This window comes from Aquarana catesbeiana, linkage group LG13 (assembly GCF_042186555.1).
Source record: "Aquarana catesbeiana isolate 2022-GZ linkage group LG13, ASM4218655v1, whole genome shotgun sequence".
Classification (NCBI taxonomy): Eukaryota; Metazoa; Chordata; class Amphibia; order Anura; family Ranidae; genus Aquarana; species Aquarana catesbeiana.
This window is the reverse complement of record NC_133336.1, coordinates 191646656-191658082: the sequence shown is the minus strand read 5'-3', so window position 1 is coordinate 191658082 and position 11427 is coordinate 191646656. Positions and strand designations below refer to the sequence as shown.

The window sequence follows — 11427 nt, the reverse complement described above, 5'->3', positions numbered from 1 at the left end:
CATAGAGCTTAATTGGGCAGGGCTGAAAAGTTTGTTTGTGACTTCTGTGCTAGCAGAGGTACCCTGTTGTCAGCTCACTACACTACGGCTCCTTTCACACTAGCCGACTCCAAATTTGCACAATTTTACAGAGCAACTTTGAAGTCCAACTTTGAAAGTGACTTTAATAAGACTTTTACACTCTCTGGCATTTGTGTCAAAGTCGGATCAAAGTAGTGCAGGAACCTTTTCTGAAGTCGCAGCGACTTCAGTAGTGTCAATTGAAACGGCTCTCATAGACATGCATATCACATGTCCTGCGACTTTCGGTCTCACAAGTCAGATTTTAAGTTGCACAAGTGTGCAGCCTAAAATAGGAGGTGGCTGGGTTTCTGGCAGGAACAGTTTTTTTTGCACTTATTCAACGAATAATACAAAACATTTTTAGTGGTATAATTGTGGCAACACTGAAGAAATTACACTTTGCTACAATGTAAAGTAGTGAGTGTACAGCTTGTATAACAGTGTAAATTTGCTGTCCCCTCAAAATAACTCAACACACAGCCATTAATGTCTAAACCGCTGGCAACAAAAGTGAGTACACCCCTAAGTGAAAATGTCCAAATTGGACCCAATTAGCCATTTTCCCTCCCCGGTGTCATGTGACTCGTTAGTGTTACAAGGTCTCAGGTGTGAATGGGCAGCAGGTGTGTTAAATTTGGTGTTATTGCTCTCACTCTCTCATACTGGTCAATGGAAGTTCAACATGGCACCTCATGGTAAAGAACTATCTGAGGATCTGAAAAAAAGAATTGCTGCTCTACATAAAGATGGCCTAGGCTATAAGAAGATTGCCAAGACCCTGAAACTGAGCTGCAGCATGGTGGCCAAGACCCTACAGCAGTTTAACAGGACAGGTTCCCCTCAGAACAGGCCTCACCATGGTCGACCAAAGAGGTTGAGTGCACGTGCTCAGCGTCATATCCAGAGGTTGTCTTTGGTAAATAGACATATGAGTGCTACCAGCATTGCTGCAGAGGTTGAAGGGGTGGGGGGGTCAGCCTGTCAGTGCTCAGACCATATGCCGCACGCTGCATCAAATTGGTCTGCATGGCTATCGTCCCAGAAGGAAGCCTCTTCTAAATGATGCACAAGAAAACCTGCAAACAGTTTGCTAAAGACAAGCAGACTAAGGACATGGATTACTGGAACCATGTCCTGTGGTCTGATGAGACCAAGATAACCTTTTTTGGTTCAGATGTTGTCAAGTGTGTGTGGTGGCAACCAGGTGAGGAGTACAAAGACAAGTGTGTCTTGCCTGCAGTCAAGCATGGTGGTGGGAGTGTCATGTACAATATTCAATTAGCAATGTGATTTAAGGTAGATATTATGGCAATAAACATATTTCTTATTTTACTTTAGATATAGTAAGTAGCTCAGGGACAGGACTCAGGAGGGCAAGAAATTAGAATAGCAAGGCACACACACATGAAGTTGACTCTTGGTCCCTTCAGTCCACTACAGTCTAAACAGCACTGACAGTCCCGCTCTCGACCTGCCCTGCTCCTGTCCTGCAGATCTACACACGAGACTCTGGCCGCTCTGCTTGGCTCCCTTGCACCATGACATCACAGGACATGCTTGGGCACCGCCTCCACCAGAGCCGCCCGTTCACACTGTAGCAGGGACTCAGATGGTCTCTGCTGGCTCTGGACCGAGCCGAATATCACAGCCATATTTTTTACTGGCAACTTTTTCCTTTTACTGGCATTTACTGGCAGGAGGAAATTGCCTGTTTTTTACTGGCAGCCAGTAAAAATACTGACAGTTGGCAACACTGCTTCGGAGACTGGTCCTTAGGGCAGTATTCCAACATAACGACCCCAAACACACCTCCAAGATGACCACTGCCTTGCTAAAGAAGCTGAGGGTAAAGGTGATGGACTGGCCAAGCATGTCTCTAGACCTAAACTCTATTAAGCATCTGTGGGGCATCCTCAAACAGAAGGTGGAGGAGCACAAGGTCTCTAACATCCACCTGCTCCGTGATGTCGTCATGGAGGAGTGGAAGAGGACTCCAGTGGCAACCTGTGAAGCTCTGGGGTTCTACATGCCCAAGAGGGTTAAGGCAGTGCTGGAAAATAATGGTGGCCACACAAAATATTGACACTTTGGACCCAATTTGGCCTTTTTCACTTAGGGGTGTACTCACTTTTGTTGCCAGCGGTTTATACATTAATGGCTGTATGTTGAGTTATTTTGAGGGGCAGCAAATTTACACTGTTATACAAGTTGTACACTACTTTACATTGTAGCAAAGTGTCATTTCTTCAGTGTTGCCACAATTATACCACTAAAAATGTTTTGTATTATCCGTTGAATAAGTGCAAAAAAAACTGTTCCTGCCAGAAACCCAGCCACCTCCTATTTTAGGCTGCACACTTGTGCAACTTAAAATCTGACTTGTGAGACCGAAAGTCGCAGGACATGTGATATGCATGTCTATGAGAGCCGTTTCAATTGACACTACTGAAGTCGCTGCGACTTCAGAAAAGGTTCCTGCACTACTTTGATCCGACTTTGACACAAATGCCAGAGAGTGTAAAAGTTTTTCAGAGTCGTCACATGAAAAGATAAAATAAAATATTTACAAAAATGTGAGGGGTGTACTCACTTTTGTGAGATACTGTATATACTATTTAATATGCAGCTTTAAAAAAATTAGGAGCATTCAAACAGGAACTATTTACAATATTTAAAGATCATTGAGAACAACACATGACTTGTCTACAAAAAGGTTTATTTATATGACCTTACTTTATTAAGTACATGTGGTCATTAATACAAATCATGTGGCCGAAACCTAATATATAAAGAATGCATAGACGGGAATTTCAGTTGTTAAGCCAAACATTTGAATAGAGGAGATGTGTGATTTAAGTGACCTTGACTGTGCAATGACTCTTTGTAACAGGCCTGGTGGTTTCACAAGCTGGTGACCTCCTGGGATTTGCATGGACTACAGTATCTAAAGTTTATGGGGAATAGTATGGAAAAGAAAAACCAGCTACCAGTAACTCTTTTTGGGGGAAGTACCCTTGATATTACATTTATTTATGAAGATGGACTCAGGAGCGAGCACAAAACTTCCAGTTAAAAAAAAAAAAAAAAGAAGAAGAAGAAGAAATACAATAAAGAGGCTACCACTGAATTATCAGCCTTTGGTCTACATTGTCAGCTGGACACGGGAAGCTCTGGAAAAGGTCAAGATACTGGCAGGATTTGCAGTTTTTATTTCATGTATATCCAGGAAAATACATTTTTGAAAAATAACATATTGGGTTTAGTTGATTCTAAGGAATCCAAAAACACCAAATCATGTTTTAGGTTTACATATATAGTACTTTATAGCCCAGCTCTGAGCAACAATCAATTTTTGACTGTACTGTATAAAATAAAAGACTTAGCTTTCTCCTGGGTTGGTTTCCACAAACACCTCGTCTTGGCACATAAGGAGATGGAGTCTTCAATACTCAACTCTCCCTTGCTCTGGGAATCTTGTTTCCTGCCTGGGGACCATATAGTAGTTTCAGCTATACATTATCTTTTTTTTGGACCTCTCTGCTCTCTAAACCCTAAAGTTCTGCTTCCTTCAAAAGCCTCAGTGAAATGACTGCCTGAATTTACACTTCCACCAATAGGTAGTGTCCAAATTACACAGGCAGTGATGTAGACACCTGAAAGGACCCGTCAGATGAAAACAAAAGAAGAGAGGCAGCTGTTCAGGACCTGAATTTTACATGACCATGTCTTCAGGTAAGTGAATCAAGCAATTGGATTTTGTTTTGTATTTTAGTGATCCACTGGAGAGGGGTGGAAGGTAGGGAATGGAGGATGTTCTTGCTTTGCCTAGGTTTGAGCTTTAAAGCCCACTTCCTGGCAAAGTGGAATCCCCTCCTGCCCCTCCCTCTTACCCATTCATGAGCTTTTGACAAAAAAAATTAATGAAGCTGTATTTATGTATCTAACTCACCTGTTCCTCACCAGTGAAGTTCTTTAACCCCTTGCATATTTGAACTCCCTCCAATCATTCCTGCCAAATCGTGAGCTTTTAAGAAAAAATAAAAACCTTCTCAAGCTGTATTTACTCACCTAACTCCAATGTTCCTCACCTATTAGGCTTCTGGGAGTGGAGACCGGTAACCCAGCACTGCCAGTCTGTGTCCATGCCAACTGGTCCCCTTGTAGTGATATCATCACATGATGTAGTGCTAATAAGCCTGAGGGAACCTGCCCCTCAACAGCCAATGGGAAGTGTCCATGTCAACTAGGTAGCAATGTGGACACCCAAAGAAGAACCTTCTCACTCTGCTGTAGAAAGAAGAGAAGACGTAAGGTCTGGTGCATCACATGACCATGGATTTAGGCCAGGGGTCTGCAAACTTTATAAACCGAGGGCCAGTTTGCTAGCCTTCAGACGTTAGGGGGCTTGACTGTGGCCAGTGGAAGTAAAAAATGTCAAAACTTCAGCGGAAGTTAGCAATGCCTTAAGCTTGGTGATCAGTGGGAATAGAACAATTACACAGCACCTGTGGCCAATAGAAGGAGTAAATAGTGTCTCACTATTGGTCTTAGTTGAAGCAATTGTGTCCCATCATAGGTATTAGTTAAAGGAATAGAACCCCATCATTGGTATTAGTTGGAGGTATAGTGCCCCATCGTTGGTATCATTGGGTGGGAGAGTGCCCCATTGTTGGTTTCAGTTGGGGGGAATGGTGCCCCATTGTTGAAGTCAGTGGGAGGAATAGTGTCCCATTGTTGGTGTTAATAGCAGAAATTATGCCCCACTGCTGGTGTCCAGTGAGATTAATGTCTTGTATCAGTGGGGAAATAGTGCCCCAAGGGTCAGATAATGGCAAGCAGGGGTCCACACCTGGCCCATGGGCTGCAGTTTGGAGACCACTGATTTAGGCAAATTTAAAGGGCTTTTAGGTAGCTTTTTTTTCTTAGCTTGTAAATAGCTGAAGGAATCTAGCTGGAAAACAGCTTTGAAGAAATTAGAAAAAAAACAACAGGCTCGAGCAAGCTTAGAAGAAGTTCATACCTGCTCCATTAATCATCTGCTGAGCAGAAGGTCATCTCTGAACACACACACCATGAACCTTAAAAAGGATGGGCTAAAGAAGCAGGTGGAGAAGGACCAAGTTGGATCTTTGAAGGCTGGAAATATGTTTCTTATTCTGACAAACCTGGACCCCTGCCCCAGCATGATGATGACAAGGTTGGAATTTGACATACATGTCAGGAATACTTTGGGATTAGGTGGAACAGGAAATCCAGTACTAGTGAAGTAGGAACGGGGGTCAGTTTATATGGCCATAGTTATGTGTGTAGTAAGACTGAATTAGAATTTCCAGCTAAGAATCATATTTCTTGTATTCCATGTTGAAGCTATTTGTGTCTTCCCCATTACAGGAATCTGATACATTCCTCTTTCTGTGCAAAAAGCTTGCTTGCTGACATCATTTAAGACAGATGAAGGAACCTGCAAGAGCATACTGCAGAGAAACGAGTTTTGTATAAAGCTAAAAATATATATGGTTTTGCGGAACTAGGTTAGGATGCATAGGCTTATTTTTAAAAGGTTAGAATGTCTGTTAAAAACAGAAGTGTACCGCCTGTTCGCTTGTGACGCAATATGCTGAAAATATATATGTACACTGTATTGATAAGGTTGGAAATAATAGGTTGGAGTTCTACTTAAGTTGTTTTTCATTTTTCTGTATAATGTGTGCGTGTCAGTTGTAAGACGTAGCTTAAGTTTTTCCAGATGTGTCCAGCGTCATGTATGTTGAAATTATACTGCTTGTTACCTTATATGGAAATTTGCTGAAATATGCGATCCTGTAACCAGTCTATAAAAAGCCCCAATAAAGAGCCGACAGGTTCAGTTTATAGTACGGGACCTTTAAGGCTCGGAGCTGATATACAGAAACTTTCTGATTCTGTGTCTTACTTCTTTAATAGAGCTAAATTTGGCAAAGCAATATAAACTAGAAGCAGTTAAGTTGAAAACTGCACTTATCAGTATTCACTGTATCTGACACTCTTGACGTGTAGACACGAGTCGGGTCAGGAGTGTCCATTCTTTTCTGGCCAGAAAGATGGAATAAAATCTCCCATACCAGAGTTCTTTTTCCTTTCTTCACACATTCAGAGGGCATTGTGATACAAGCTTGCCAGAGACAACCTCCTGCTTCCTTGAATACAAAGCAAAGGAAAATACAAGAATCTGTTATGGTTAGCTTCATTCGTGTGTACCTTTTTCAGGCAACATGAGTCCCCATTTATTTGTGCTCTTGCTCTGTAAGTATGGAATTTTCATTTACCGTACAGTATTTCTGCTTTATGAGATTTCCATTTTGTAGTATTACATACAATACATATTGTACATATTGACTTATATGATTATTAAGGGATGTCAACAATCTCACTGAACCATTACAGGTGTGCAGATCCAAATACTTTTTCCAGATTTTATTAACTGCATGCTTGTTAGCCAGTGGCTTAGGAAATATTGAGGTCAGACATTTTTAGAAGTAGATCACCAATGGTAGCCTTCATATTTATTTTAGTATCATTTTTTTTTTATAGAAAGTACAGTATACCTGCAAAACTGACATCATAAATGACTTTCTTGTGCAATATTAGCGCCTTAATATTCAATCTTAAAGCATATGTCTAAGCAAATCTTTTTATTTTTAGTTTTGGAAGGAAAGGTAAAGGATTACAACTTAACATGTTAAGAGACCCTGAGTTTTTGTCTGGCTTCTGATGTGAAGGGAGGACTTCTAATGTGAAGGGGGCCTTCTGATGTGATATGGGGCTTCTGATGTGAAGGGAGGACTTCTAATGTGAAAGGGGCCTTCTGATGTGATATGGGGCTTCTGATGTGATGGGAGGACTTCTGATGTGATGGGCAGCTTCTGATGTTATGGGGGGCTTCTGATGTAAAGGTAGGACTTCCAATGTCAAGACTCGTGGCCACTCATTAAAATTAGAAGAAAAGAGGTTTAACCTTAAACTACGTAGAGGGTTCATTACTGTAAGAGCGGCAAGGATGTGGAATTCCCTTCCACAGGCGGTGGTCTCAGCGGGGTGCATCGATAGTTTCAAGAAACTATTAGATAAGCACCTGAACGACCACAACATACAGGGATATACAATGTAATACTGACATATAATCACACACATGGGTTGGACTTGATGGACTTGTGTCTTTTTTCAACCTCACCTACTATGTAACTATGTAATGTGAAGGGAGATTGTCTGATGTTATGTGGGGCTTCTGATGTGAAGGGAGAATATCTTATATATTGGGGGGCTTCTGATGCAATGGGGGGCTTCCGATGTGAAGGTAGGACTTCTGATGTGAAGGGGGAATGTCTGATGTGTTGGGGGCTTCTGATGTGAAGGGTGAATGTCTGATGTTTTGTGGGACTTCTGATGAGAAGGGACGATATCTTATATGTTGGGTGGCTTCTGATGTGAAGGGGGCTTCTGATGGTAAGTTATTCCTTGGAGTGTGTTGATTTATTCATTTATTAAAGCTGATTCGTTTTTGGTACTGAAAAGTTTAGATACACCTGTTTTAGAACATCTATTTTAAGAGAACTTTAGGCTTAATCATTTGTTTTGTGCTTTATGTGATGTAATGTTTGTTTTTATATACAGTATGCTTTCTTTATATATACTGATTGTGATATTACCACTATTTTCATATAAGTTTTACTTTTTGTTTCCCCAATAATTTGTAAATATTACAAAATATGAACAATTTAGGCATTATTAGTCTTGTTATATGAACAATAAGGGTTGATTTACTAAAGACAAATAGGGTGTTCAGTTTGCAAGGGAATTTTCCCTTAGCTTAGTAAATATGGTGAAAATTCACGTTGCAAATAATACCCAATTGTGTGCAAGGAAAATAAAAACAAACATTTTTGCTTGCACATGATTGGCTGATGGACGTCATCAGAGCTTTAGCTCATTCAAGAAGCTAAGGGAAATTTCTCTTACAAAAAAAAACATTCCCTTGCAAAGTGAACAGCCTAATTGAATTTATTAAATAAATGCCTATGTCTTTTTATTCCTGTTTTAGCCCTGATGAAGGTAGAGTGTTGGAACCTTAAAATGCAGTGACTGTATAATGTAATTTCTACATAAATTAAAAAAAAACTTTCCATTGTAGGCTTTTACCCTGTATCCTCCATATAGGATAGTCCTAAATATAGTCCTGTTTTCCATTGTAGACCTTTACCCAATATCCTCCATATAAGGGTTCCTGTTTTCTATTGTAGACTTTTACCCTGGCTCCTCCAAATATGTTTGCTATTATAGGCCTTTATCCTGGGTTTTCCAGATAAGGGTGTCCTGTTTTCCATTGTAGACCTTTACTCTGTATTTTCCAGATAAGGGTGTCCTGTTTTCCATTGTAGACCTTTACTCTGTATTTTCCAGTTAAGGGTGTCCTGTTTTCCAATGTAGACCTTCAGCCTGGGTCTTCCAGATATGGATTTCCTGTTTTCCATTGTAGACCTTTACCCTGTATTTTCCAAATAGGGGTGTCCTGTTTTTCATTGTAGACCTTTATCCCGAGTAGCATCTCCAGAACTACTGAGCTCCATACATTGAATCAAATTTTATGATCACAAGACATTGAAAACAGATGTCCAAAGCCTCCTACAGACATGTTCTAGCTATATAAAACTGACAGGGTTATAGCTTTCCCTTTCAGTCCTAAAAAAAAAAAACAGATTTTTTTTTCTGTCTGGTGTAACAGTGGTCATTGAGGCAGTAGAGGAAAATCTCTCTAATGAAGCCCTGGATAACAGAAAAAAAACAACAGGGGTTCTAGACCTTCTCCGCTCTATTCAAAATCCACTGGACAAAGCAGATTGCAGCTCACATGATCACAATGTCAACAAAGCTGTGATGAATACATTTCATTCATAACAGCTGTGTTTCCTGTAGTAATGATGTGATTGGCCCACAGCTATCACATGGTACCTGAGCCAATCACAGCACCCTGTGCCATGTGATAGCGGTGGGCCAATCACAGCACCCAATAGTAAATCACAGCTGTTTTAAATGTAACCCATTCATGACAGTTCACATGATCATCACTGTAACAGCAAAGTGTAAAAAAATAATAAGTTAATAAAAAATCCCTGATCACATTCCCCCAGAGTAGTACAGTGTCACTATGGTGACACTGAACTACTCTGATGAAAGTATGTAAAAATTAAATAGTAAAAAAAAATGTCTTTAAAAATGTAAAAAAAAAAAATAAAAGAAAATGCTTAAAAAAATTAAATAAAACATTATTATTATTGTTTTTTTTAACACACTGTCACCAGTCAGTATCCCTAATCACCAACACACCAGTCATATGATGATGCTGCCCTGCACTGGTGACAGTATATAAAAAACAAATTGTGAAAAAAAATGTATTTAATTTTTTCGTTTTCAAACAAATTGTGACAAAAGATTGCAACTTCAGAAAACTCACCATGCCTCTTACTAAACACCTTGGACTGTCTACTTTCCAAAAAGAGGTAATTTAGGGGGTATTTGTACTGTCCTGGCATTTTAGGGGCCTCAAGAAATGAGATAGTCTGTCAGTATATTAGGATTGATCAGTTTTGAAATATATATTCCATAGTTTGTACACTCAATAACTTTCACACAAACCAATTAATATACAGTTCACTTATTGTAATTTTTTTTCATCAAAGAAATAATACATTTTGGCCTAAATTTTTGAAGAAATTTGATTTTATTGGATTTGTTTTATAACAGAATGTAGATTTTTATTTTATTTATTTTTCAGCCTTTTTTGGTTTATATAGCAAAAACTAAAAAACCCAGTGGTGACCAAAAGAAAGTGGTGACCAAAAGAAAGCTCTATTTGTGTGAAAAAATTATATAAATTTCCTACGTACAGTGTTGCATAACTGTGAAATTGCCAGTAAAAGTAGCGCAGCGCTGAATAGTAAAAAATGGCCTGGTTCTGAAGGGGGTAAAATCGGAGGTCAAGTGGTTAACAAATTTAAATAAATTTGTACTGTATATCAACATCAGTAGAGGCACCCACCTTGTACTTACTGCGGTGTTTGTGAATTGGAACTTGAGACTCGATTAAACCTAAAAAAAAAAGGTGATTTAACATTTACTGTATATTAAAAGCACCTAAAATTGATGAATAGTTTGCTAAAATCGACAAATTCTATAAGAAAGGAAAAACGTACTGATAAAGAGTAGTGGTGATTCAAAGCAATGACCCTAGTGCTGCCAGGCAGAAGTGCTAACCACTTAAAGTATGTCACGGCCAGCACAGCAGTGGTTATGTGTCAGAGCTGCTTTTTTCACCCTCAAGACAGGACAATGAATGCTCTGAGACAGAAGTATAGATTGATTTGTGTTTTGATATGGGACATGGAAAGCTTTTTTTTTTTTTTTTTTTTTTTTAATTCTTTTTATTGCAAAAAAAACAACTACAAAAATTACAAAGAAAAAAAAACACAACCAGACAGACATGGAGAACCTTAGTTATTATGAAAGATTAACTGAACAACATGTATTTTCCCTTAAGAAAAGCCAATTAAAGGGAACGGTGCAAATAGCTGAACAACTGTGTACCTGTTAAACTTTTTTGGGCTGATTCATGCACTAGGCAGGGGTAGTTGCCCCATTCATGCACTAAGCAGAAGTAGTTGCCCCATCCATGCACTAGGCAGGGGTAGTTGCCCCATTCATGCACTAAGCAGAAGTAGTTGCCCCATCCATGCACTAGGCAGGGGTAGTTGCCCCATTCATGCACTAAGCAGAAGTAGTTGCCCCATCCATGCACTAGGCAGGGGTAGTTGCCCCATTCATGCACTAGGCAGGGGTAGTTGCCCCATTCATGCACTAGGTAGGGGTAGCTGCCCCTTCCATGCACTAGGCAGGGGTAGTTGCCCCATTCATGCACTAAGCAGGGGTAGTTGCCCCATTCATGCACTAGGCAGGGGTAGTTTCCCCATTGATGCATTAGGCAGGGGTAGTTGCCCCATCCATGCACTAAGCTGGTGGTAGTTGCCCCTTCCATGCACTAGGCAGGGGTAGTTGCCCCATCCATGCACTAGGCAGGGGTAGTTGCCCCATTCATGCACTAGGCAGGGGTAGTTGCCCCATTCATGCACTAGGCAGGGGTAGTTGCCCCATCCATGCACTAGGCAGGGGTAGTTGCCCCTTCCATGCACTAGGCAGGGGTAGTTGCCCCATTCATGCACTAGGCAGGGGTAGTTGCCCCTTCCATGCACTAGGCAGGGGTAGTTGCCCCATTCATGCACTAGGCAGGGGTAGTTGCCCCATCCATGCACTAGGCAGGGGTAGTTGCCCCTTCCA

The 11427-nt window shown here is 40.5% G+C and overlaps 1 protein-coding gene across 1 annotated transcript in view; it reads left to right on the top strand.

The window, feature by feature from the left end:
- Positions 1–6046: 6046 nt before the first annotated feature.
- LOC141117055 (Fc receptor-like protein 5) overlaps positions 6047–11427 on the top strand; it is a 49788-nt gene continuing 44407 nt past the window's right edge. The window contains exon 1 of the mRNA XM_073609654.1: positions 6047–6345. Within this exon, the coding sequence (XP_073465755.1) occupies positions 6315–6345 (31 nt within the window). The 5' untranslated portion in view covers positions 6047–6314. The remainder of the gene's footprint in view (positions 6346–11427) is intronic.